This window comes from Numida meleagris, chromosome 5 (genome assembly GCF_002078875.1).
Source record: "Numida meleagris isolate 19003 breed g44 Domestic line chromosome 5, NumMel1.0, whole genome shotgun sequence".
Classification (NCBI taxonomy): domain Eukaryota; kingdom Metazoa; phylum Chordata; class Aves; order Galliformes; family Numididae; genus Numida; species Numida meleagris.
Genome location: NC_034413.1, coordinates 70,095,166 through 70,120,137, shown reverse-complemented (window position 1 = coordinate 70,120,137; position 24,972 = coordinate 70,095,166). Strand labels below are relative to the sequence as shown.

At 45.6% G+C, this 24,972-nt stretch overlaps 2 protein-coding genes across 11 annotated transcripts in view; one reads left to right on the top strand and one right to left on the bottom strand.

Moving 5' to 3' along the window:
* Positions 1-20,984, top strand: part of CACNB4 (calcium voltage-gated channel auxiliary subunit beta 4) — a 78,080-nt gene extending 57,096 nt beyond the window's left edge. For 3 of the 9 annotated variants that reach the window (XM_021397595.1, XM_021397596.1, XM_021397599.1), the window contains 5 exons: positions 1,244-1,353; positions 2,216-2,367; positions 4,931-5,026; positions 10,222-10,407; positions 14,211-20,984. In XM_021397595.1, coding sequence (XP_021253270.1) covers positions 1,244-1,353; positions 2,216-2,367; positions 4,931-5,026; positions 10,222-10,407; positions 14,211-14,471 — 805 coding nt within the window. In that variant the 3' untranslated portion in view covers positions 14,472-20,984. Of the gene's footprint in view, positions 1-1,243; positions 1,354-2,215; positions 2,368-4,930; positions 8,789-10,221; positions 10,408-10,978; positions 11,769-14,210 lie in introns of those variants that run through there. The other 6 variants (XR_002439041.1, XR_002439042.1, XR_002439043.1 and 3 more) reach the window with 6 other exon arrangements.
* On the bottom strand, positions 14,350-24,962 carry LOC110399250. 2 transcript variants are annotated; one of them, XM_021397601.1, is made up of 4 exons: positions 22,683-24,962; positions 18,105-18,290; positions 15,483-15,585; positions 14,350-14,481 (listed from the first exon to the last, which is right to left on the bottom strand). In XM_021397601.1, exons 1-4 carry the CDS (start codon positions 22,999-23,001, stop codon positions 14,454-14,456), a joined length of 636 nt encoding a protein of 211 aa, XP_021253276.1. In that variant the 5' UTR covers positions 23,002-24,962; the 3' UTR covers positions 14,350-14,453. The 2 variants fall into 2 exon arrangements, with proteins under 2 accessions (XP_021253276.1, XP_021253275.1); XM_021397600.1 differs by lacking the exon at positions 14,350-14,481 and having other exon boundaries at positions 14,670-15,585.

Below are 24,972 nucleotides of genomic sequence, written 5' to 3'. Positions count from 1 at the left end.
CAACGGGAAGCAATAAGTCATCTCGAGTCACCAGGACACGGCTGCTCTGCATGCATCCTTTAGGAGGTGTCCTTTTATACCATATGTGAGAGCGTGCTCAGCAGAGGCTGATCTGCACAGGTCAGCAGTGCCTCAATGCAGGAGAGGAGTAGTGCCACCCAGCAGCACTGCCGAGGGGAACAGTTCCTTGCCTTGTGCTGCTGTGTTCTCACTGTGCCCCTGGGCCATGCGCAGGCAGAGAGCTCCTGCCCAGAGTGAGGTGGTGCTGGGAAGTCACCTTTGTGAGACATGTTGGCAGCTAGATCAGGCTGACACGTGGCATTTCAGCTGTGAAGAAGTTCACTGCTACGGACAAGCTGATACGATCAACTTTAAATTTGAATCACTTTAGAGAGATCAATAAAATTCATTCTTGGGATCCTCAGCTGCTGCTTGCTCCTCCTGTCTTATGTTGTGTGCAAAGGCTGCAGCTCATTTCCATCCTGTTTTCTTCTCGTTGCTCGTGGTTCTTTAGCTCATCACGGTCCTCCTCACTGGATTTTACATGAGGCAATTGTTTGTTCTTTGTTTTATAATCTGATTGAAGAGCAAACTCTCAGATACAGGTAAATAACAGTGCCATGAGGGGCACATGAGGGCACACTCCTGCTATCTGTTGTCAGCTCGCTGACAGACCAGCCCAACACCACTGTCCTTAGGTTAGATGGGAGGCTGCAGAGCACAGTGGCTGTGGCTCACCTCCCTTTCCTCCTCCCTGACCTTGAGCCAAGTCCCCGAGCCCACTGCACAGCCCTGTCTGGACAAGGAGGTGTGTGCTGGAGGTCTCCCAGGGCCGGCGGCTCCGTTTGGTGACTCAGACGTGAGTGACAGAGTCCAAATAAGGCCCTTCCCTACCTGCCAGCAGCGCCAGCTTTCGTTACACCACCTGGGAGGAGTGCTGCTGTGCTGGCTGTGCTCTGTGCCCTGAGACTTGCTTGAGCTTGTAATAGCGGGGCGTTGTGTAAATCCACGTGGGCGGTGGGATGGGGAGACGTGAGCCGATGTGTTAAGCAGAAAAGCAGGAGCTGTGTGAAGGGTCTGCGGTAGCAAATAATTGTACGGTTACTCAGCATTTCTCTTTAGCTGTTCTCTAATGCCTTGAGTGGTGTTTTATTGGATTTGCACTTTGGAATGAAATGTGGCTGTAAATCATGCGGGGCGCAGGGAAAAAGTTTTTTGTTTTGTGCTGTGTTCTTGCTCGTAGGATATCAATAACCCGAGTGACGGCTGACATTTCTCTTGCTAAGAGGTCTGTTCTGAATAACCCAAGCAAGAGGGCAATAATTGAGCGGTCAAACACACGATCCAGTTTAGGTAAGACGTGGACACAGCTGTAACTCTGCACGTGGCTACATACTGCAAGAGAGTGTCAGCACCATCACCATTTCTGCAGTTCTCATTGCATCTACAGCATTTTAGTGGGTAATTCAAAATTTCACCTCCTGTGATGGGTGATGGAATTTCCCTGACAGAGGAGTGGCACAGAGCACAGTGTGCTGCGTTAAGCTCCCGTGGAGCAATGGGCTGGAGCAATCAGGATTACAGCCATTATAACTATTCAGCTTGTGCTGACTTTATCAATTTAAACTTACTCACATGCATGGGCATGGTTGAGAAAGGTCAGATTCATCATCTTCCTTTTACTTCAGACCTGTTCCTTCCTTTTACTTCAGACGAAAGTGCTTTGGTGTGAACATTGCCATTAGTGTCTTTTTAAATAATACCCTGACAGTATTTACCATAAACAGATCTTTGTGCTTGTGGGATTGTGAGGTTACAGTTCTGCTTTTCATATTCTTAAGTTAAATCGCAGTTACAGTTTGCAAACAAAAATGTCGTAGGAAGTATAAATGTATTACTGTCAAAAAATATGTATCTTATGATTCCTGAGGTATTTAGCAGATCTGAAGAATATGCCTGAACTTATCTTGGGTTAATGGAAACATACATTTAATTGTAGTGTGTACGTAGTGTTTTCAGACAACGGAATTGCCTCAGAGGCAACATTAATTAAAAATCCCTGAGGAATAGGCTATTGTGTGAAAATTACATAAATTCACACATGGAGCTCATATACTGAATGTATACGGTTCATGAAGCTAAATGGGTGATGATATTTTTGTCTAAGTAGTGCCGGGGTTGAATGGTTTTCAAGTACTTTATTTTCCTCTTCTAGCTGAAGTGCAGAGTGAGATTGAAAGGATCTTTGAGCTGGCCCGGTCCTTGCAGCTGGTTGTCCTGGATGCAGACACTATCAACCACCCCGCACAGCTTATCAAGACATCTCTAGCACCAATTATTGTCCATGTTAAAGTGTCTTCTCCAAAGGTAATGTATCTCACCCTCCAATTGTTTGCATTTGAGTTTTCAAACATCTGCATGGCATTCCTGTAGGCAGGATAGGATGTTCTGCTCTTCCAGCAATAACAGCAATACAGAGCTTGATGCTGAAAGATCCTTCTGGAGCTCTATCACCACCACTTTATGCCGTAGAAGTGTGTCAGAAGATGACTAACATCTGTCACGTATTGTTCACTTCTTTCCTCCCATTCTCTCCCTGGAGAGGACAGAGTTGGTCACGTAGCTGTTTTTTCTTTAAAGCTGCCATTTACGTTGTAGCTAATCCTGCATTTGGCATATTGTTCATGAAGATGCCAGTCAGCACTTCACAGTCACCATTTTCCCCTGCAGTAGGTGTTGATTCTCCCCATTTTATCGTCTTCGGAACTCTCTCATGTGGAGAGGCCACTTAAAGAGAAGGATGGGTTCCGTCCTTGGCAACATGAGTGAAAGTTTTCAGGATGTCTTGTAAGTTCTTTAAGGCAGAAAATAGAGTTATGTCACAGAAGACAGAGAAAATAATGGAATCATTTGCATTTCCTAAGACAGTTGTCCTTGCTATGCAGGAAAGGATTCAGCACAAACTGAATGCAGCATTAAAGCAGCCTAATTACATTAGCGCAGCATTTCACTTGACCTCAGTTACCCCTTCTGAAGCAGAGCCTGCTAATGCAGCAGTGCTGCCCAGCTTGTTGGAGCTGAGTGAGGACTGGGAGAGAAGATACTCTCATGGTGATGCTCTGGGTCACAGCACTGTTTCCTTCTGGCTTTGGCTTTTGCAGCTGTCCCTCAGCTGAGCTCCTCACAGCTTCACTGCTCCCTGTAGCAGCAGTGTGAGACACTGCTCAGCTCGCTGGCTGGGCAGCAGAAGCAAAAAAAGGCTTAAGACACAAGGGAGCGGATAAATTGCTTGTGTTTGGGCTTGGTAAACAGACAGGGCACTGCATTGTGGTGAGCAGATATACTCTGGCCCTGTCTGTATGCCCATGCTGTAACAGAAGATGCATTTTAAATTGCTTTTAAAGCTCGGTTTGTATTGACCGAATTCAATTTGGTTACTATCCAAAGGAATTCCATTAGGGCTGAGAAGTTTCAGAGATGTCTGCCATGTGCAGGAGCACCTGCTTGAAAAAGTGAGTTTGATGAAACTCCTGCAGAGTTCACATTAGAAGAAGACTTTGCTGATACAGAAAATCCATTTTAACTGTTACCATGAGGAACACGTGTTCTCTCTGTACCCAGCCCTCGCCACTGTGTCGCTGCAGAGCTCCTCAGATCTCCTGGCAGCGTCTTTCCCAGCCCACACTGAGCAGGAGTAACTAGAATTTGGTCATTCCCAGCCAGGCTTGTTGAGCACAGTACAGATGAGTAGCACCACTGGCACATCTGGAGGAGGCTCAGCTCCAGCAGGGACCAGCAGAGCACACACTGACAGCTAAGGCTGGGGAAGGAAGGAAAGAAAACAAATTTTCCCGTAAGTGTAGGTGAATAGAAAGGAAACATCTGCCTTCACCTTGTATTTCACATATTCCTTTAGAACATGCCTTTTTTTGACCACTGAGGTAACTTTTATTTTTTTTCTGGTAATAATGACTATCAGGGAAGCTTTTATACAGAAAAATCTGTCTCAGATTTTCCCCACGTCTTTCCAGGTAAGTAGGAAGCAGAGGGAGGTGTCTGTTGCCAAAGAATAAACAAGCTCTCCATGGAGAATATTACATGAATTGCACCATGCTGCTCAGATAGGGAGCAGCAGGAAATGACACCTGACCGACCTGGCTGCCTGTTGTCATGGGGTTGTGACCCCAGCAGACAGAGGAGGAGCAGTAGATGTTGCCAGCCTTTACAGCAAGGTTCTGATGTGGTCTCCTGTAGGCAAATTGCTGGGATATGCGTTGGGTGAATGTGAACTATCAAAAGGGCTTAAAATTGAGCAGACTTTTGGGTGCAGGATGCAAAGTCCAAGTGTTCCTGGTTATCAGGTGTCACCTGGGGGTCTGTACTGGGCCAGCACAGCTCAGTTGTCTTTGTTAACGACCTGGGTGATGAGTGCAGTGCACCTTGAGTGGGAAATGCCAAAGTCTGGGCAGGTTAATGTGCCAGAGAGCAGGGCTGGCAAAATGAGCTGTCACCAATGTCCTGAAGTTCTTCAGAGGGAAATGCCAAGTTCTGTCCCTGGGCTGGTGTGAGCCCCTGCCCAGCTGGGGCAGCTGTGCAGCCAGGGACACGGGCTCCTGGCGGGCAGCATGGGCAGGAGAGAGCAGTGCACCCACGCAGCAGAGACATGGCTGTGTGCTGGGCTGTGTGAGCACGTGGTCGGCCCTGGCCCGCAGGGGTTACATCAGAACTCAGCTGGACAAGGAGCTGAGCAGCGTGATCCAGCTGGCCTTCCTCTGAGTGAGGGCTTGGCACAGAGACCTCTAGAGGTCCTTCCGACTTCAACAATGCTCCTCTGTTCTGTGATCCTTTAATTTTCAGTGCAATGTCAGTCTCTGAGCTTTATGGACGCAAGTGATTCTTAAACTCACCTTTTCCTCTTTTCCTCTATCAGGTTTTGCAGCGACTGATTAAATCTAGAGGAAAGTCACAAAGTAAACACTTGAATGTTCAGTTGGTGGCAGCTGATAAACTTGCACAATGCCCACCAGTAAGTACAGAAGAAAGGCTAAAGAACTTGTGATGTGTGGAGTTTGAAAGATTTCTGCTGTCTCGGTCCTTTATTATAGCGGAGTTCAAATGTTATCACTTCCCTTTTGTAGCCATTCGGACGGCACTGTAACTGCAACCCTAGCTCAGCTTTTGTTGCTAAGAAAGAAAAAAGTGTGGTACTTCTTCCTGACAGTCTCCAAAGCCAGGTTTGTTTTGATCTTTGGCAAGACGACGGGTCAGGAATGACGTGCAGGGTAAAACTGATCTTCCAGCAGCAAATGGCATCACTTGTGGAGCAGTGCTTTCTTAAGGTCCCGAAGGGCCAAAGTCTCAGAGTCATGTTTGGGTGGAGGCTGCAGAGGACTTTCCTTCGGCCACGCAGTGAGTTCCTGCACAGCATGAGGCACACGTGGCTGCACACACGCAGTCCCTGAGCCTGCTGGCACTGCAGCACCTGGGAACCTTTCCAGGTGCTTTATCTGGAAGCCTGGTCACTGCTCGTTGTATCGCAGGTGCTGAGACTCACCTCGATCAATGTGCTTGTAAAGGAGCTCAGGTCTGAGATCCTGGGTTAGGCAGGCAGTGCTGTGCAGGCAGACTGTACAGGAGTTTGTACAAGGCAGCTCAAACTTGCCTGTATTTGTGAAATCCATTGGTTCCTGTGACAGAGACAGCTGCTGAGTGCAGACACACTTAGATGTGGGCTTACTTTTCCGGGGTAACGGCTGTGTGTAACACTGACCTGGTAGTGCAGAGGTTAGCTGTAGGGTGGGTAATTCCACTGGTGCACACTGGCTTTCTGAAAAGCACCATTTGCAGCTGAAAGTGCGAGCGAGCTCCAGTTAGGTTTGCTCAGTAGTGCCAGCCAGATCCAAATGGAGGAACAGGTAACGCAGGCCTGTCAGAACACTTAATGCTGGGAGTTTTGCACAATTTTTTTGGTGTATGCTCAGGCTGGATCTACATGGAGGTGTTAGAAAGCCAGGAAAAAGGTAATAGGTTTGACTGAAACTTGTCTTTATCTGAAAAATGAATGGATTAAGAACATGTCCAGGATGAGACAGATCTGATTCAAATTCCTCCTCTCTGTGATACAGAGCAAAAATTAAAACCTTGTAGAAAAGTGTTGGTGGGATATGTGGATTGTATCTCGATTTCTGCAGCCGAGTGTGCTGTTTGCAGTGCTCACCGTGCCCAGGCTACATGTTCTCTTCCTGGCAGCTCTGCGTTTAGCACCCTTCCTCCTCCAGGCTCTCTTGCCAGTGTCCACTGTCAAAAATGGAAGGTGGTGACTGCATATATGTGCGGCTGCTCGTGTTGCAGAGCCAGCCAGCGAGCTGAATGCAGCTGTGAAGCATCCGACTCCTTGTGTGTGTTCTGCATATCCCCCCAAGCTTTTGTCCAGGGTTTCCTCGATGGAATGTCATGTGGTGGGATGTACAGAGCAGCCCTGCTCTGTATGAGAGCCATGGCTGCGCACTGCACAGCCTCACGTTCCATTGTGGCACCCATGCTCCAGCCCAGCACGTCATGGCGTGGGCAGGGCATCTCACACAGGAGCCTCCCGTGCTATTGAGACTTGCTTCTGCCCTCTGCCAAGCGCAGTGTCACTCTCCAAGCTTCTGGTTACAGTAACTGTGCATTGTTTGCTGCCTCATCCTTGTCGTCCACTTGGAGCAGCACTGAAAGGGCTTGGAGCCGTCTCGAGTTCTTCTGCAGAAGTCAGCTGTATTGTGCTTCTCACCTGCAATTTACACTGAATTGTTATGTCTGCAAAGGACAACAGAGAATTCCTGGGAGCCACGCAGGTCCAATCAACTTAAACAGTGTTGTACACTTTTCTGTAGTACAAAACAAGTTCTGTAGAAGCTTCTGCCTTCCTCACTCTTAATGGGTATGAGCCAAGGTGAATGGAGTTGCACCTGCACCTGTTTGAATACGGCTGGTGCTGCTGACACTGAGCCGTCCCTGCAGGCTTGCACGCAGTGCCACGTTCTTCATTCTTCACATCTTGAAAGGTGCATTTATTCTTCCACCTGCACAGAGAAGCTTGTGTGTGTTCCACAGCCTCAACTGCTCTTTTATTCAGCCACTTCCTCTTTTTCCACTCGGATTTGCGCACCCCCGTTGAAATGAAGCAGTAGCTGTGTTATTGAAGTACACGGTGTGCACCGTGTTGTGCGAGCTGTAGCTCGTTTGTTGCATCACAGCACTTCGGTTGTCCATCTCGGGATCCAGTAAACTCCTCCTTAATCCCAAGTCCTGCAGTTCTATCTTGTTGCCCAAGACAACAAAGGGAGACCCCACCTGAATAAGAGAAGTGTTTCCAAATTTCCGAGTATCCGGATCTCAGGCACGTATCCGTGCTTGCTCTGAGGCTGCTTTCCACTCTGACTGGCACAACAGCCTTCTGCAGCACTCATCAGATGAGTTCTGCACTGTGTGGGTTCCAGAGAGTGATTCCTGGCTTGGAGCACCTGGGGCGAGCTGCTGCCCCTCCGGCCCCAGAGCTAGGGCTGGCTGTGCCCGCACCGTGCCTGCTGCTCTGATGGGTGGCCCCAGCAGCAGCACTGCGTGCTGGCGATTGGGAAGAAGAAGAGAATAGGATCCGGAGTCTTTTGTGTCATTTAGGATGAATGTCTTCCTTAATTAAGCGGTGTTTTTTTTTTTAAACCAGTGTTGGAATGATCTGGGAAAATCTTCTGGCAGTGATACCGCTATGGAATCAAACTTGGGTTGTTTTGGTATCACCCGCGGGCCGTGTTGAAGCCAGCAGGGCTTTCCCAAGCAGTGTGCAGTGCTGGCAGTAAGTGTTCGTTAGTGCTCGTGAGCATCCAGGTTTGATTGAACTTAAATTAAAGGACCGAGTTGATCCATGGTTTAATTAAGTACAAGTATGCTGCTAAGACCAAAGACATCACCGTCTGCCTTCTGCACCGGGCCCTGCTCCGTCTGCTTTGCGGCCCAGATTCCTGCAAGAGCAGCATTTGTTTGAAGTGAAGATACTTGAGAGCCATGAAAGCCACAGCCTGTTTCATGTGCTGCAAGTCAGTCTGAAGTAATCAGGTGGTGCTGTATTGTCTAGACATTATAAAAATAGCTTTCTTTCTTGGCGGATTTAAGTTCAGGAACTGCTTTCATTATTAATTCCTCGCTAATCTTTCACTCTGACCGTGGCTGCCGCTGCACGGCTCTGTTAAGCAGGAACGTTACGTGGCTCAAGGAAAGGTAAACTCTACTCATTGTACAGCTTTAGTGTGCTGCTCATAGACAGCCCGTTCTGATTTTTCTATACTTGAGGTAGTGCACTTAGAATACTTTACAGCTTGGTGCGCTGCTTCCACCAAAACACAGTCATATCCCACTGCTATTGTGGTTTTGTTGCATTCTTTTTAATATGCTTTAATAAACAAACATTTAAAAATTAAAATAAGGTTTTTTTTTTTTTTTTACCTTTTATATAATATAGTTAATGTATATTTTATGAGGGCTGCTCCAAAAGTAATGCCTTCTAGTTTCTTATGTTGGCCTACGACATGAGGGGCGGATGTTGGTGGTAGGGCAGCAGAGGCAGAACCTTCCCACCAACATCCCATTATGAGGTGCTGCCATGTGACTGATTGGCACTCTGACCAAGTGGCATCTGACATGGGAGTGCAGATGGAGCAGTGGGGTGGCACTGAACTCCTCCATGCAGAAACATGGCGCCTACTGACATTTGCTGATGCTTGTGAGCATTGATGGAGACCGACCGGTGGGGGTGAGCACAGTGAGGGGGTGCTGCGTTTCAACAGCGGTGACAGCAGCAGTGGGTCTGACTTTTACAAGCGTGGCATGCAAGCTCTTGTTCATGTGGCAAAAATGCACAGATGATGGTGGTATCTGTTGAAAAGTAGTATTTTATAGCTGAGACTTTGCTCTATCAAATAGTGTTATTGTGCTCTTTGTAGCTGTTGTTGCTTCCATGGAAATAAATGGGAGGCATTACTTTTGGAGCAACCAACGTATATACAGCCCAAGACAATTCCTCTTCACTCAGCGTGGCCGAGGTAAACCCAAAGGTTGGACTAACTCCTGGTTAGGGATCATAGCACTGAAAATGAAAGAGTGTTCTGCACTTGCTGGTAGGGGAAGAAATATTTCTCTACCGCCCTGATAAGAAAGAATAAATCAATAACAGAGTTGTAGGGCTAATGTAAGTTCTGGAGCAGACTTGTGAGCAGCAGGTGGGTGCAAGTGAAGGTCTTGCACATTTCTGTCTTTTCCTGGAGACATCAGCTGTAGGCACAGTGGATAGGTCCGTGTCCGTGCAAGGCAGAGCAGCAGCCTGTGGGCTGTAGCAGTTCCTGCACCACCTGCACTTCTCATTTCCTGTGATGTTTTCACAGTAGTTTTTTTCCATGGAGGTGAGAGAGTTAAGGTCACAGATGAAATACAGCAAATGAAGATGCATGTATCTTTTTCTTGAGGAGCTCTGTTTCAGATGATTCTCTATCAGCGGTTCATTGCGGGCACTCGCTATCTGCAGTGTCCTTTGGCTCCTTGGATAGCACAGAGCCCCGTGGCCCCAAATCCCTCTGTGCTCACCAGGAAATGCCCCTCTGGGACTTCACGGTGAAGAGGTCCGAGGCAAAATGGCCAGGATTTGCACTAATGCTTACATGCTGGCCTCACGTGAATTGAACAAGGTGTGACCTGCATGGCCTTGCAGATGTGCGAACAGACACGGGGCCGTGCAGACAGCTGGCAGAAGCAAAGGTGCTTAGCGGCACCGCGCCGTGCCTGGCCAGAGCCCCGCTCTGCGCTGCCGTCACCCCGTGAAGTGCTGTGCTGAGCATGGTTCACTCCAGAAACGCATTCTGACTGGGATGGGAGAGGCAATGTAAAGCGTCCGGGCGTTGCTCTGGCAGGCGGCCTTAGCTCCTGTCTTCTGTTGCGGTGGTTTGAGCAAAATAAACTCTTGGATGGAGTCCCGTGCCTTCAGGCGTGCTGGGCCCCGCGCAGTGTCTGGTGAGGCTCACGGAGGGGAGAGCTTTGGCGTTGGGTCACCATGTGAGCCCACTCGTATCACGTTGCTTTGCTCTTGTTGCTATTTATTGAATTCCAAAGTATTAGCATGATGAGAATTGTTTTAACGTCTCTCCCGCTTCACCCGTAACGTTGTAATGAACCACGCTTTGTTGTTGTGATCAGGAAATGTTTGATGTAATTTTGGATGAAAACCAGCTCGAAGACGCTTGCGAACACTTGGCAGAATACCTTGAGGCGTACTGGCGTGCTACGCACACCACCAGTAGCACACCCATGACTCCTCTTCTTGGGCGAAACTTAGGATCCACTGCACTGTCACCATACCCTGCTGCGATCTCTGGACTGCAGGTATGAAAACACGTTTCAGCCCCGACAAGCAGTGCAGGTCAGGTATTTTATTATTTCATTTTTAATCTTTCGGGGGAAAGTGGTGGACTATGTTGTATGCAGCATTATTTTTATGTGCTTCACTGTCAGCTGTTCGCTGTTTGGCCACAGCCAGTAGCGAGGATGCAAGCTGGAGGCCCGTAGTCAGTGCAGACACAGCTGAAGCACTGGGATGGCTGTGGCTTAAATGGGAATTGAAATGGCCGTACACGGCACCGTCAAGTGGTATTGTGGCCATATTAAAAAATGGCACTTTTTAATCCAGAAAAGATGCCATTGCCAATGGGATGCTCTCAGATTGAGAATACGTGCGTATGGTGGAGCTCATGGCTGCTGTAGTTGGGAAGAACAGTTTCTCTGATGTCCCATTTTCTTATCTCATAACTTCACAAAGCATTCGCATTTGGGTGATGAACCTCCATGCTTGTCTCTTGTGTCAGCAAAATGCCTTCACCTTTTGAGTTCTTTGAGTGTGAATAATTTCCATTTTTTTTACCCATTGAAAAAAAATTCTGACCATTTTTCTTCGCAGGGATAGCTCAAAAACGGCTGAACTTTGACACTTCAAACGTGGCATGTAAATAGTCCTTAACGAGAAGTACGTGCTTTACTAAGTTTGAAAACAGAACGTGTTGTTGAAGTAATAGTTTTGAATGCTTGAGAAGATCAGGACTGTAGTGAACTCTGAAGTCTGAACATTTCAGAAGGTGTTTGTGTGTGTATGACTTCATAGGAATGAGCACTTTGTAACGTATGTCAGAAGCAGATTGAGCTAACGAGATTTGATGAATAACTCACCTGACAAATTTAACCTCTGTTCTGCTTGTAGAATGTCTGGAAGCAGGTAACAGTTCTGAAGGAAGTGACTCATTGTTGAGTGTTTTCAATGAAAATGAAGCGTTTTTTTTTTTTTTTTTTCTGTGGGTGAATGGCACTTCATGAAGGTGCATGGTGTTTGATACTCACCTTTCTAATGACGTGCTTGATTTTATTAGGCTCAGTAAGCCACTGTTTCCTGACTGGCTGAATGCACAAGCACTGTTCTGTTACTAATAAAGCGCACGTGTAAAATGTTGTTTCCATTTTCACTTGCCTTTAAAATTTCAGTTTTCCATCCCGTCATGACAATAAAATACCATCTGTAGAACTGTCACCTCTTCAGTTTCATTTTGAAAACTGGGTGTATCCACAGAATTTTTTTCAGGCATTTATTTCTCTCTGATCAATGGACACCAGCAGTGACTGTGAAATGTTGCTCCATTTACTTAGGGAAAACTCACACTGAAGATGAAAATCACCCCTGTGCAGTGGGCTGGCTGAAGGTATGCATCACCTAATCCCCACTTCACCCTAATTGTGAAGGCTTAGCTGGGACCTGAATGGTGCTAGTTCTCTGCAGAGGGGTAAATTTCTCCCTGAGTGAATGATGCCCAGTTGAGGACTGCAGGATGTGGCTCTCAGTGCTACTCCAGCGCTCGGGCCCATGTCAAGAATTCGGGGGTTTTCACACATTGTCTTGAAGGCTTCCACCGTCGGAAGGGCTTACTCACCGAGAGGATGTGTGCTAATTCCAGCCTTCGGATGCATTTGCATCAGTTGTAAATGTAATGATGCGATGGTGGTGATTAAAGCCCTCGCACAAATCCTAGGAACTAAACTAGCTTAGGTGCTTACGGTAAATGAAGAATTTATGCTTTGTGTGGCCTGGTGACTTGATACTCGGGGAACCAAATAGCAAAAGCCCCAAGCTTTGTACAGCAGTCGTACCTGAGACTGATGCAGACTTGCTGGGGTGATCTGTTCATGTTTTACCCAATCAGGATTTGGGAGTGTTTCTTCTTCACTCGACTGTCACTTGGAGTATAGTTTTTTGTGACTGAAACGTCTAATTTAATTTGAACCTTTGGGCTTCGTGAAGACCATCAGGGTGAAGTTAATTGGCATACGTACAGCAAAGTCAGAGTACAAGGGAGGCTGAGCCCAGCAGCGTGCTCCAGGGCTGTCCGTTACAGGTGTGCGTGCACCTTCCAGAGCCTTGGTTGTGAGCTGCTTAGCAAGGAGTGATGGGGGTGCTCACGTGTATTTGCAGGCCTCAGCAGGACGAGTCAGCTGTCGCTGCCAGCTTTGGGGCAGTGGTTAGCCTTTGTGGCTAAGCTCTGGTTAGGTCTAAACCTGCGTAGTTCAGCCTGATTCCGGTGAACAGACTTGCATCCTGCAGTTCAGGTCTTGGGGATAAGTGCTCCTTAGGCTCCAGGGGCATTTGAAGTCCACTACTGAAGGAAATGTTGTGCAGACAGTGCTACGAGATCAAATGTAATTTGGGGTATAACACCAGCATGTAACCACACCAGGTTTATGCCATGGTTACGCATCTCAGGAGGGAAATAGTGGGATCAGAATGACTATGCAATCACAATAGAGACAGAGAAGATTTAAGAAAAGAGCAATTTGCATCCAGAGGGGAAATTACGACAGGGAAGAAGGAGAACACGAGCATAAGAAGTTAAAGTTGCAGTTCACTACTGAAGAAAATATGTGGACTTTGACATACAGTCACTACGAAAACGTGATGCTACAAGGAAAACTTGGGGATGGCATTATAGAATTTGCTCCCCCGTAACTAAGCACAGATATGTAGATCAGCAGCCTTTCTGTGTCAGCTCGCTACGTGGAGTCTCTCAGCGGATAACCTTGGTAGCATCGATCCACACTGAGAGACGAGACATCCTATCTGCTGTGCTGTAATGTACACCTGTCTGCAGGGTTACTTCCCCATGCAGACAAGCCTTTTGTTATAAATTATGCAGTTCAACGGTTGCCACAGAGGGGATGTAGCAGTGGGAGGAAGGTTTTAGAGCACAGAGAGCCTTGCCTGTAATTTCAGAAGGGAGAGGAGCGGGCAGTGCTGTCTGTGCCTGTGAACCTGAGGCCACAGGGTTCAGCCATCACAGCAGAGTTCTGCTGGCAGTGCCAGGATCAGAACAGTGACTCTGGGTCTGTCATCTCAGGGAAGGAAAGCAAAGACCACGTTTGTTCCGAGAGCACGGATGGCTGTACGGTTGAGAGGCTTCATGTGTGATGGCAGCAAACTGGATTGTTTTCTGCATAGACCCCTTCTTCACTGTGCTAGTTCACTGGCAAAATATATGAACCAGTTTTTTTATGTCACAAATGTAACGCATCGTTTTGGGAATGCGAGGATAGGAAAAGCTCATTAACTTACTTCAAAATGCTTACTGTATTTTAGCTGGAAGAATTTGTTAACATTTTAACTATCACTGTGCTGCCCAATTAGCTGCTGTCACTTGTTGGGTCGTGTGAAGGTTTTTACAGAGGGCTCAGGGAGCTGCACCTTTAAAAGCAAGTGGGAAAAAAACCCTCGTCAGCTGTTTTCTAAAAATCCATAAGCCCACGACGAACTATTTCTAAGCAGAATAGAAGCATGAATGTTACTAAGTTCATGATCAGAGAAAGGTGATAAATGCTGAATACATCAGCTCACTTTTCATGCTAAGCGACCTGTAATATTTAAGATGGTGAACGCCGTCAGATACACGTTGTAATGCCGTGCTCGGTCTGCTTTCAGCTCTAGGAACCAAACTATTCTTGTAACCCATTCCTGTAAGCATACAGGTTTTAATATAAAATGCATTTCACGAGAGTGGATGGATTTTGAAAGACCTCAGAATAAAGTTTCAAAACTAGCTTAAAAATACCGAATACTCTTTATTTGTGCTAATGCTTGGATTCTTTGATACTCGTAGAGCCAGCGTATGAGGCACAGCAGCCATTCTACAGAGAACTCTCCCATTGAGCGACGAAGTCTCATGACCTCAGATGAAAATTACCACAACGAAAGGGCTCGGAAGAGCAGGAACCGCTTGTCTTCCAGTTCCCAACACAGCCGAGATCACTATCCTCTAGTGGAAGAAGAGTACTCTGACTCATACCAGGACACTTACAAACCCCATAGGAACCGAGGATCCCCCGGAGGATATAGCCATGATTCACGACACAGGCTTTGAGTTCAAGAACCTGGGGAAAAATAGTATTCATCAGTTGATAACTTGCCATAACGTAGCTAGGAAAAACAATTCACCTTAATTTGGCAGATGTAATGCGGTTTTACTGAGGTTACAGTCTGCTGTCATTTGATGTTAAGTAGGGGACAAAAGAGTTACCATGCCCTTACGTTTATGCCCTGTCATATAGATTGTGTTTTGTTTTTTTTTTAGTACAGCATTTACATTTATAGCCATACCTTTTCTTGTCATTAGATATTAGGCACATCAGTTTGTAATTTAGGGTACTTATCAAGGCACTTATAAAATAATTTCCTGTGCTGGAAATTCCAAATGACCAGTTCCAGTTGGAACCAATTTATAAACCAATTCCTGTTGGAATTTGGGTGAATTGACTGGAAAGTCAACTTGAGCATGTTGCAATCAAGTGAAAAAGATAAAAATGAAGAATCTGAAAATTAGAAACCAGTAGAAGCCGGAAAGTCAGCTACAGTATTTGTTTGCTGGAAGCTCAATTTACATTTACAGCTAGAATGAAAGCATTTTATCCTAACTACTTACTTCCAGAATGGCTTTTTCAGACAAACCAAATGTAAACTATTGAGAGTGCCAAAATCACAAATTATTGCAGCCGTTACAGAATACTTTCCAGTTTGAAATTATTTTTAGACCTGGCATGAATGTTGCAGCAAAATGATTTCTTTAGTTTAGCCAGTACTGACATTTGTGTTGGGGTCAGCAGTGATGAGCTATGACACAGTGAGGGGAAACAGGAAAATGAACAAACTTCAGGACAGTTTGTGTGGTTAGAGGTTGAGAATAGTCTTTTTTTTCTCTCTCTCTCGTTTACCTGAATACAGCTAGTAGTCCCAAAATGTAGTAGTACCAAAACTGGTACCGAGATACATAATATTTTTTTTCTCCCATTTAGAGTATTCTGCCTTTTTAAATGGAAAATGATACGCTTTTCTTACCCAGTGTGTAGAGAACCTACATTCCAGTAGATCTGAGTACCTGTATGTTGCAACCTTCGAAATCCGTCTCTGAATGTCTGAAAATTGCAGCATCGCACAAGAGTTCTCCAGAAGAACATCAGTTCCAATTCCACTAATGAAATCTGAGGAAAGGGGACGGGGTTAAAATCCGTAAATGATGAAAAGTGGAAATAATACATTCATCAGAATTAGCATGCAATAAAAATGGAGTATCAGAAAATAATTGCTCACATGTAGAGCTGACATTTTTAATTCAAAGAACTACGATAAATCCTTGGAGATATTGCTGCCTTATTTCCTATTGATCACTTCTTTTCACCCGTTGAGTCTTCAGTTTTTTTTTAAATAGGTCAGTTTTTGTGAGTAGGCCTTCTGTCTTACATTATCAGTGAAGCCTTAGATCCAACACGACTGAAAAAATTAACGTAATTGACAATTTTGTACAACACACCAACGTCTGTAAGCAGAGACTCCTGAAGTTCCACACCGCATGCATTTTCTAAAATTGACAGAACTATGCTGAACCTGCATTTTTTATGCAGGTTCATGTCAAAAGTTTTTTTCAAAAATGAGGATCGTTGACTTTTGTATCTGTGTATCTTCCCCAAAGTGGGCTTTAAGAGCATGTAGCACGAAGAGAATTTCCTCATTATTATAGTTTCTTCCACTTTCTGGACCAATTAGCAAAGATCACTGGTATGTTCCACCACCACTGAGTCTGGTTATCTTCTTGATGTTAAAAATGAGAAAAGTAATTCATCTCCTATCTGGTACAGCCAAAAATGACGTACATCTCTAGCGGCATTAGAAGATCGTGGATGCATGACTGATTTGTTAAACAGTTCTACTGCCTCAAAGGCAACCTTAAGCATTACTAGGTGATTCAAGTGGGCCCATTACCAAGAAAAATAAATAAATACCTGCATCCATTGGAGTAACAAGAGTTAAGAATGGATATGACAGACCTGATCCTGTTTGATTTTCTCCAGCTGAATGCCCACAGATTCCAAAAGTGCATTTAGGTTGAGAAAGCACAGCAAGATCTGGTCTGGGAATGGTAGCTACAGCTGCCTTCTCTAATATTTTCTGCTATAGCACAGTGGAGCATTCTCCAGTAGTTTTTACGAATCTTTGTTACATGTACAGCACACATACCTGCATGAGAAAGAAGGCATTAGGCAAAACATATTTTCTATAAGCTTTAATAAGTTTCTTGTTTGTGTGCATTAAAGTATTAATTGCAAAGGATGCACTGAGATGTATAAAGCTAGACTAGACAGCTGTTTATCTTTATTCTGTAGTAGCATTAGGGATCCGATCATTTAACTGCTTGAAGATATTTGCATTTTAATGGCAGGTAGCTGTGAAGCACCTGCATATATTTTCTAGTAAACAAGGTTACTGCTTTATCATTTCCTAGACTAAAATGTCATTTATTTCTAGAGCCTTTTGGAGCCTTGTTTTTAAGTCTTCCATGTCATGCTACTAAAGGGAAAGAAAGACACAACGCATAGGCATAAATTCCATCACCTGCAGCATCCGAAGTGCCAAAACTACTTTCTTTGCTCTAATAGAAACAAGCTTGCGAGGGACATCATGTATTGTCTTGAAAGAACCCCACTGAGATCCTTTATTCTATGAGTTTAAGTTTACTATTGTGTGTAATTAATTTACCCTCTTCGCTCCCATTGCCCACTCCATTTTAAATATAAGAAATGAGTTAGAAAAGATCCAGCAGATCTCATTGCTCGGTGTTTTGTTTTTTTTCTTTGAAGATAGGTATATCCTTAAGCATAAATATACTGAACGTGCTAGTAGATTATTAATTTATTCTAGATACGAGCTACTGGAACTCTTTCATTTTACAGAATCAATTATTTTTAGGAAACACGGTAATCAGTAAAAGCTGCAATGTTGATCAGGACATGTTAACTCATAGTATTTGTATTAGAACCTCAGCAATGCTAGCCAGCTGTATTGTGGTTTATTACGCAATGGCGCTATATACAACTGTGAAGTTCATGTATTCCTCAATGAATACGCGTCATTTTCCAGTCCTCATACCATTTCTTCTGACTATTAAAATATTATTAAGTAAAGATCGGGGTTCTGTTCCTCAGCTCTGGCTTACACAGAGAGTTTTAGATGGCTTTTTGTTACCTGTTTGTTTTTTTTTTCATTGGGAAGCTTGGATTGACGATAGTTCAGCCAGTGAAAGTGATATGACAGTCTTAACATCCAAAGACAATATAAGGCAGTGCGTTCATATGTTTTGGATGAATTAACAAAATATTTTAAAAATCTTGAAGCCACTTTAAAGACAATTCATTGTTAAATTCCTAACTTAAAATATTTCCTTTTTGGCAAGTTGTATTTAGCAGATGTACAGGGTCATTTACTGGCCATGTAGCTGAACATTTATCCCATGGGATCTGCAACTCACAACTGACAATGTTTCTGCAGTGAGTAGATTATGAAATTGCTGTCCAAAGGAACACAATTAAAGCTATTCTATATAAAATTGTAGTTTATAAACAGTGGGCCAGATTCTATGATGGTTTTCTAAACATTAGACCTGGTTAAAATAATTTCCTCTGCTTGAGAACTAATAGGGCAGCGTGGCCCTACACCTAGATATTACCTTGAGAAATCCTCTTAGCCCTAGATTGTGTACGTGATGAGCAAGAGTAGCTCCTGAAGCACGCCCTGGCTGGGATCACATGTTTCAGGCTGCTCTGCTGGACCCAGGTGCACTGGGTATGGTGGGGTGGGAGGTGGCTCTGGGGCTCCAGCAGGCGTCCATACACAGCATGCTGGTGCTGGCTTTCTGCAAAGAGAAGCAATGTTACTGGTTTTTCTCTAGGTTTGAAGGCTTATTCTGGAGTTGATAGTTGGGGTTGTCATCTTCAGTGCCCCTTGCTTTTAAAATAATTTTTAACACATACTTGTGAGAGCGAAAATTGCAAACAGGAGGAATGGTGGCTGTAGGAGCAACGAGGTGGTGACGGTTACTTGAGATGTGCACAGGCCCTTAGCTTATAGTTCAGTTTGACTGCAAATCTTCTGAATCCAGTTTGGTCTCAGTACTATGGGCTCCTCTGAAACCTCTCCCAATCACTGTACCGATACGGCTCTAACATTCTCAAAATAATATTGCTAATTTCAGTAATGAGGGCTTTCCTGAGTCATTTTTGCTTTAAGAATATCTTGAAAGTGACTGGTAGATTTTGTTGCCCGAGTTCAGCACTTGTGAAGCTTGGCCTTGATTCCATGGTCTTCATTTGTTTAAAGCAAAAGTAGACACCACGAAGAAGAAAAAGAATCAGACGCAGATTGTGTAAAGTGTCAGTTATACTAATCTGTTTTCTCTCCTAAAAGTCATTACTATAAAATTGAGTTACATTCCCCAGTTGGTTTTAATGCAAGTTTAGATACATGAGGCTGCAGTTGCCTCTCCTTCCTTCAAACCTGACTTCTCCAAAGAGTATCAGGACTGCAAGGCACTGCAATGTGGCCAGCTCTAACTTGGGGGAAAAAATGAGGCCAAAAGAGAGTACATTCCTTCACCGGCAGTCATCTGAATAATGTTTGTTGGGTTGCTATTCAAATCCAGTCTATTTTACAAAGAAAAATAAAGGTACATATGTCTTTAAAAGTACAGGGACATTTTAATAATGTTGTAAAATCCATGTAAGGTATTAATTTAAAAAAAAAACAGCTGAAGATTCTACTCAGCATCAAAACCTTTGTTAAGCTGGAGACAGAGATGTTTTTCCTGGTGCACAATCCATTTCAGAAGTCCAGAGATACATTCCAAGCGAATCCATGCAGAAGGTTTGGGAGAAGGTAGAAATTATTTGGAGACTAATAAGAGTGCGTCATTCATTTCATGATTCATAGCCAATTCCTTTGAAGGTGGTGAAGCTGGGAGTAGCATGGGCTCGGTCTGTGGTACTTCCAGGCTTGCATTCTGCCCCAGGTTTCTTGGCAGTGAGTTACTCTGTGGGCTGGGCCCTACAGACACCTGCTGCTGGGCACAGTGCTATTACTGTCTTGTCCGAGAGTCAGTACGGTCAGGTCTGACCATAAATGTCACATACTGCTTATCATATGCCTTACAAATGTTTCCTGAAGTACAAAATAAAATAAGCTGAATGCCAGAGTCCCCTTTGATATTACTTCTGCTCTGCGTAAGCAGTAGCAAATCAATATAGTGAGAAAACACATTGTACAATACAGAATAATATATTTTGCCAATCGTGTAAAAACAGAGCAAGGGAAAAGAAGCACATTTGTAATAGCACAAATTTACAGTAATTCCACTGTTGCATTTGGCATTGTGTTTTTAAAAAAAAATAGGTAGATATTTTGATCCAGCGTTAATGTATTTATTGCATTTTCGATCCGTTTAACTTGTTGCCTGATATTTAAGCATTTTCCTTCTAAGGCCTTGCATTTTGCATATGACTTGATTTTTCAATAACTTCTATTCCTTCCGTATTAACTAATGAGGAAAGAACCTTTTAAAATTACAAAATACCCTGTCTTCATTTCTGCTGACTTCCTCCTCAGAACTGAAATTCCATAAAAACAAGCAAACTTCTAATTCAGTGCATAGATTTTGGCGTCTGACTGATGAATGCAGCACTCCTACCCGAGCAGCCCAAGGTCTGGAAGGTCTGGAATGAAATTTCCCAGCGAGCTCTTGGGGCCGTAACGCTGCACGCCGCTGTGTGCCAGGTCAGGGACGTGGGGGAGAGAAGAACGTTGCGCCCATATTGCTGTGGGAGGGTCAGCCCTAAACTGCCACTGATAATGCTGTGAATTCACAGCTGAAAGGACAGCGGGGTTAGGAAATGCCTGCTCAGGGCCAGGGTGTGCTGCTATTCGAAGCAGGTCTGATTCTCCTCTCGTGCAGACAAAGTCGGTGAAATTGCACAAGAACGGCGTGGGAAGAGAATCGGACAAAGTGCAATTCTATGTGTGCACGAGAAGCAGAGGGGTAAATAAAGGTGAATACTGTTCAAACTGCAAACCGTGGACCTTGGGCTTTTCAGTTCCCAGAAAATCTGTTTCTCACCCGAACTAGTTCCCAGCGCCAGCTTGGCAGTGCTTCCAGCCCAGCCGGGAGCCAGTTCGGAGTCACTTTGGTAAAGACATGGCTGCCTTTACTCAAAAATGAGACCCACAGATTTATGTTTCCTGTTCTGCTGATTTGCCCCTTTCGGTTTTTACTTATAGATACTGTATGTGTAGCATTCTACAAGGCATGCTGGGTAAAATATACTATGCAAATGTGTACAGTGTTGCATGCTTTGCTCTCCCTCTGCTTTTAGTGGCTTTCAAAGAAAAAAAAAAATGTGTTGTTATTTTTGTGATCAGAATCATTTAAAAAAGAAAATGCAGACTGCATGCTGTTAGTATCCTCATTTCTATGGATTTGTTTTACGGAATTTAGATGTACAAAAATGAACTGCATTACAGTAACTTTTCTACAATAAATCAAAAACTACAAACAGCATTCAGAAGTCGTCTGAGTCTCTGTGTTCAGCACTCAAGACTGGGAAAGTGCTCAGAAGAGTCACTGCTGGAAACAGTTCCGAATGTTGTGGCATTTTTATTGTTTGATGATAGCTTTTGGCAGCAGTTTCTCATGTTAGCATTTTTAGTCAAAATTAATGAGGTTCCGAAGAAAGACATGCATCTGGTCTGTGAAACGAGTGGTGCTTATTTTTAAATCTATCTGCTTTTAAATAATTGCAGCTCAGAAGCACAGAAGTCTGCGTAACATCTCCCTGTGCCATCGAGAAACAAAATCCTTCAGCCAAATGCTGAAGGATTCTCATGAACATCATGGTCTTTGGAACCGGCCCTCAGGATGACCTCACGCTAATTTAACACTTGTTCCCAGAAGGAAGCAACTATCAGGATAATGTGAGGCGTTAAGAAAGGAAGGAATACTTGAAGCAAAACCAAATACCGGTTGTCATATCTTGAAAACAAAGCACTGAAAGATGCTACCTGTAGCTAAACCTGAAAAGCAATCGTGGGAGTGAAATTACAGGGTGAGTTCCCTTTTGGAGTTGTTCCACAGGGAAGCAAACAGACTTTATTTTCTTCAAAGTGCGTAACCAGCAACCCAACAAAAAAAAAGTGACCACGTAAGAAATCTGAAAGAGCTGTCAGCCAGGGCTTGCACTGCCAGAAGCAGGCACGGAGCGGCTCTGAGCCCAACAGGGTGTTGTGCTACTTGCCTGCCCTTTGTGCCCACCTGCTGCTCCTTGCTGCTGCTCCTCATGCCTCCCCAGGCTGCCTGGCACCTACAGAAGCCAGCTCTGTGCCTGCTTCACAGCCCTTCTGCCTGGGGCCTGCCTTCTGCAGGCAGAAATACAGGTACCAGCTCATCTGTGCGCTTATGGTGGGAACCAGCTTTAAGCATCTAACATGCATGCAGCGCTTTAAACACAAATCGAGTTACTTTGTCTAAGCGTTCAAAAGTAGACGCTAGCCTGTGAGTTTCAGTCAAAGCTGTTTAATAAAGAGCTTGTGGCCTTTCGTGTAAATAGAGCAAAAAACACGTTCTTTTGTGTGGTTTAATCCATTCCTAGAAGTTAAAGGATTGTGAGCCACATATCCTGCCTGTCTCCTCTACATGTTCAGCTCTGTGCTGCAGTTGCTAGGAGCAAAATGCGTGCTACTTGACAAAGGCTTTTTGAATTTCCAGGAGTAATAATCGTACTCACTACAAACTGTGCCGACTGGAGTACTTCCCTAGAAAGCTCCCACCAGCAACAGCAGCCTGCTGGTAGCACCGGCACGTAAAAAAGCAGCCATATGACACATGTTGAACCAGGCCATCGTGCAAATATTGTAAACTATGGCTGAACTACCAGAGGGAAGCAAGGGCTGAAATCTTAACATCTTCCCGGTCCTGAAATACACTGTATAATCCCTTGTGTGGTGAAAGTGCTGCTCCATTTGTGCAGCTGCTGGCTATAGAGAAGCTGCTGGCCGTTGGGGTGCATGGCAGGGTGCTGGCGGTGCCAAACCCAGCTTTTAAAACATTGCTTAAAAACGTTAGAGTCTAACAAGAAAAAGTAAGGGGGGGGGGGGGGAGAAAAAGGGGAAAAAAGAAAAAAAGAGCTTTTCTATTTAAAGGTTCACGATAACTGAGTTTTGCTACCCTCTTGCATAGCTGTGTGAGTTCTCTTGCACCTACCTAACCCTGGTGCCAGTCCACGGGTTTCGGAATTTTGTGTGTTTGCACCAGGACTGCAGACAGAAATCCAGGGTGCACACCTGAAAGTCTCTGTGGAGGCACAGCAGAGAGGGGGTGGCTGCAGGCCGAGTGCTGAACCTGTGCCAGGTGCGTTGGATGGGAGGAGCTGCTGCACTGACCTGGTTAGTCTGCCCTGCACCTTGCTGTATGCCTCCGCTTCCCTTCCACCTTCCCCAGCCTGAAGGCACAGCACCCTGATGTCTTTCCTTGCTGTAGGAGGAGGACCTGACTGACCTGAGGTAAAAACCGATGAGGTCATTCAAAATGGGACCCAAACTGCACAGGATTAGCAGCCTTCCTCTGGAAGAGATGCTTGCTTCCCAGGCTGCTGCTGACTGTTCACCCGGCAAGGGTTTGGGGCTGCCTGGGGGTGGCTGGGCTCTGCTCCTCCTGCCATTCTGGCAGCTGGGACTGAACACTGGACTAGAGCAGAAAAGTGAACCCCATGGACAATATCGCATTGTATCTAGTTATTTTCATACTGGTTGGCTATGATGTTACTAGCGCAGAGCATGGTTCATTTCATGCTATTAAAGGTGTAATATGCCAGTTCATTACCAGGATGTTTATTTTCTTCAGCTCTTAAGGACTGAATATTCCCCTTCACTGCAGCACAAAGCACAGATGCCTGCAGATGCTCACAGAAACTCAAGAGACTGTTGCTGGCCTTGCTACAACTACGGCCAATATTGCAGCAGGGGAAATTAAAGCAAGGAGCCACTATCAAAATAAAAGTTTCCAGAAGGGATTAGAAGCAAAAAAAATTTTGATCCAAAGGAAGGAGTATTTTATGTGGGGACAGGGCCAGATACCACATGGAAGGATAAAGGACACTGGGCAGCCAGTAAGCAAGGCAGAGGGCAGGTTAGCCCCTAAAGAGAGGCTTCCCTACCCACTGCCATGGGACGGAGCACAGCCCCAGGCCACGCATCCCAGCACAGGGAGCACAGTCTGAGCACTGTGCTGGGAAACCCTGACGTTCTGAGAACTGGAGATGCCTTTGCAGCTTAAAAACCAGAGTTTCCTGTAGTTTTACTTCTTTTCTCGCTTCTGGGAAGCCAGCACAATTACATCTATTACTCAGATGACTGTAGGTGTGTTTTCTTCACCGGGCCTACCAGCGTTGTTTAAAACAAAGGCACCTGTGTCAGCTGCTGGCTCTGTCTGAAGCTCTGTGCTTTGACAAATCCGGATCCTCGCGCTGAAAATAAGCGCTGCTTATACATCTAATCTCAAGTCTTGTGGAAAGACAAAACATTACCGGCTGATGTAAAAGTAACCTTTTGTACAGAGTAAAGGCCTCCAGGCTGAAACGTAGGCGGTGCTGCGCAGAAAGCAGTGCGGGCAGAAAGCTTTCAGAAGGAAGGAAGGCAGCACGTCTACCCGTGCCTTCCAAAGTGCCAGAGTGAGAAACAGCAGCACGGCTGCCATCACCCGCATGTCCAGATTGCTCAATGCCACCTCAGCGCTGAAGGAACTCTTGTGCCCTTCAGCCTGCAGCACTGAAACTCTGCTCATCGCAACCAGTGCTGCTCCGTGTGGGGTGCGGCTGCTGCCTGGAGGCGAGTGGGGCACTGAGAGGACACTGAGAGGCACTGAGGGGACACTGAGAAGCACTGAGGGGACACTGGGAGGGCACTGAGGGGACACTGAGAGGCACTAAGGGGACACTGAAAAGTGCTGAGGGGACACTGAGAGGCACTGAGGGGACACTGAGAAGCGCTGAGGGGACACTGAGAGGCGCTGAGGGGACACTGGGAGGGCACTGAGGGGACACTGAAAAGCGCTGAGGGGACACTGAGAGGCGCTGAGGGGATACTGAGAGGCACTGAGGGGACACTGGGAGGGCACTGAGGGGACAATGAGATGGCACTGAGAAGCGCTGAGGAGACATTGAGAGGCACTGAGGGGCACTGGGAGGCACTGAGGGGACACTGGGAGGGCACTGAGGAGACACTGAGAAGCGCTGAGGGGACACTGAGAAGCGCTGAGGGGACACTGAGAGGGCACTGAGGGGACACTGAGATGGCACTGAGAAGCGCTGAGGGGACACTGAGAGGCGCTGAGGGGACACTGAGAGGGCACTGAGGTGGCACTGAGGGGCACTGAAGAATGCTGACGGGGCGCTGCGGGGCAGCCGCGTGCCGGCCAAAGAATGGGCGTGGTCTTTCAACGGCCGCCGAGGGGCGTGGCCTCCCGCCGGCACGGCGACACGTCCTCCCCGCCTCCG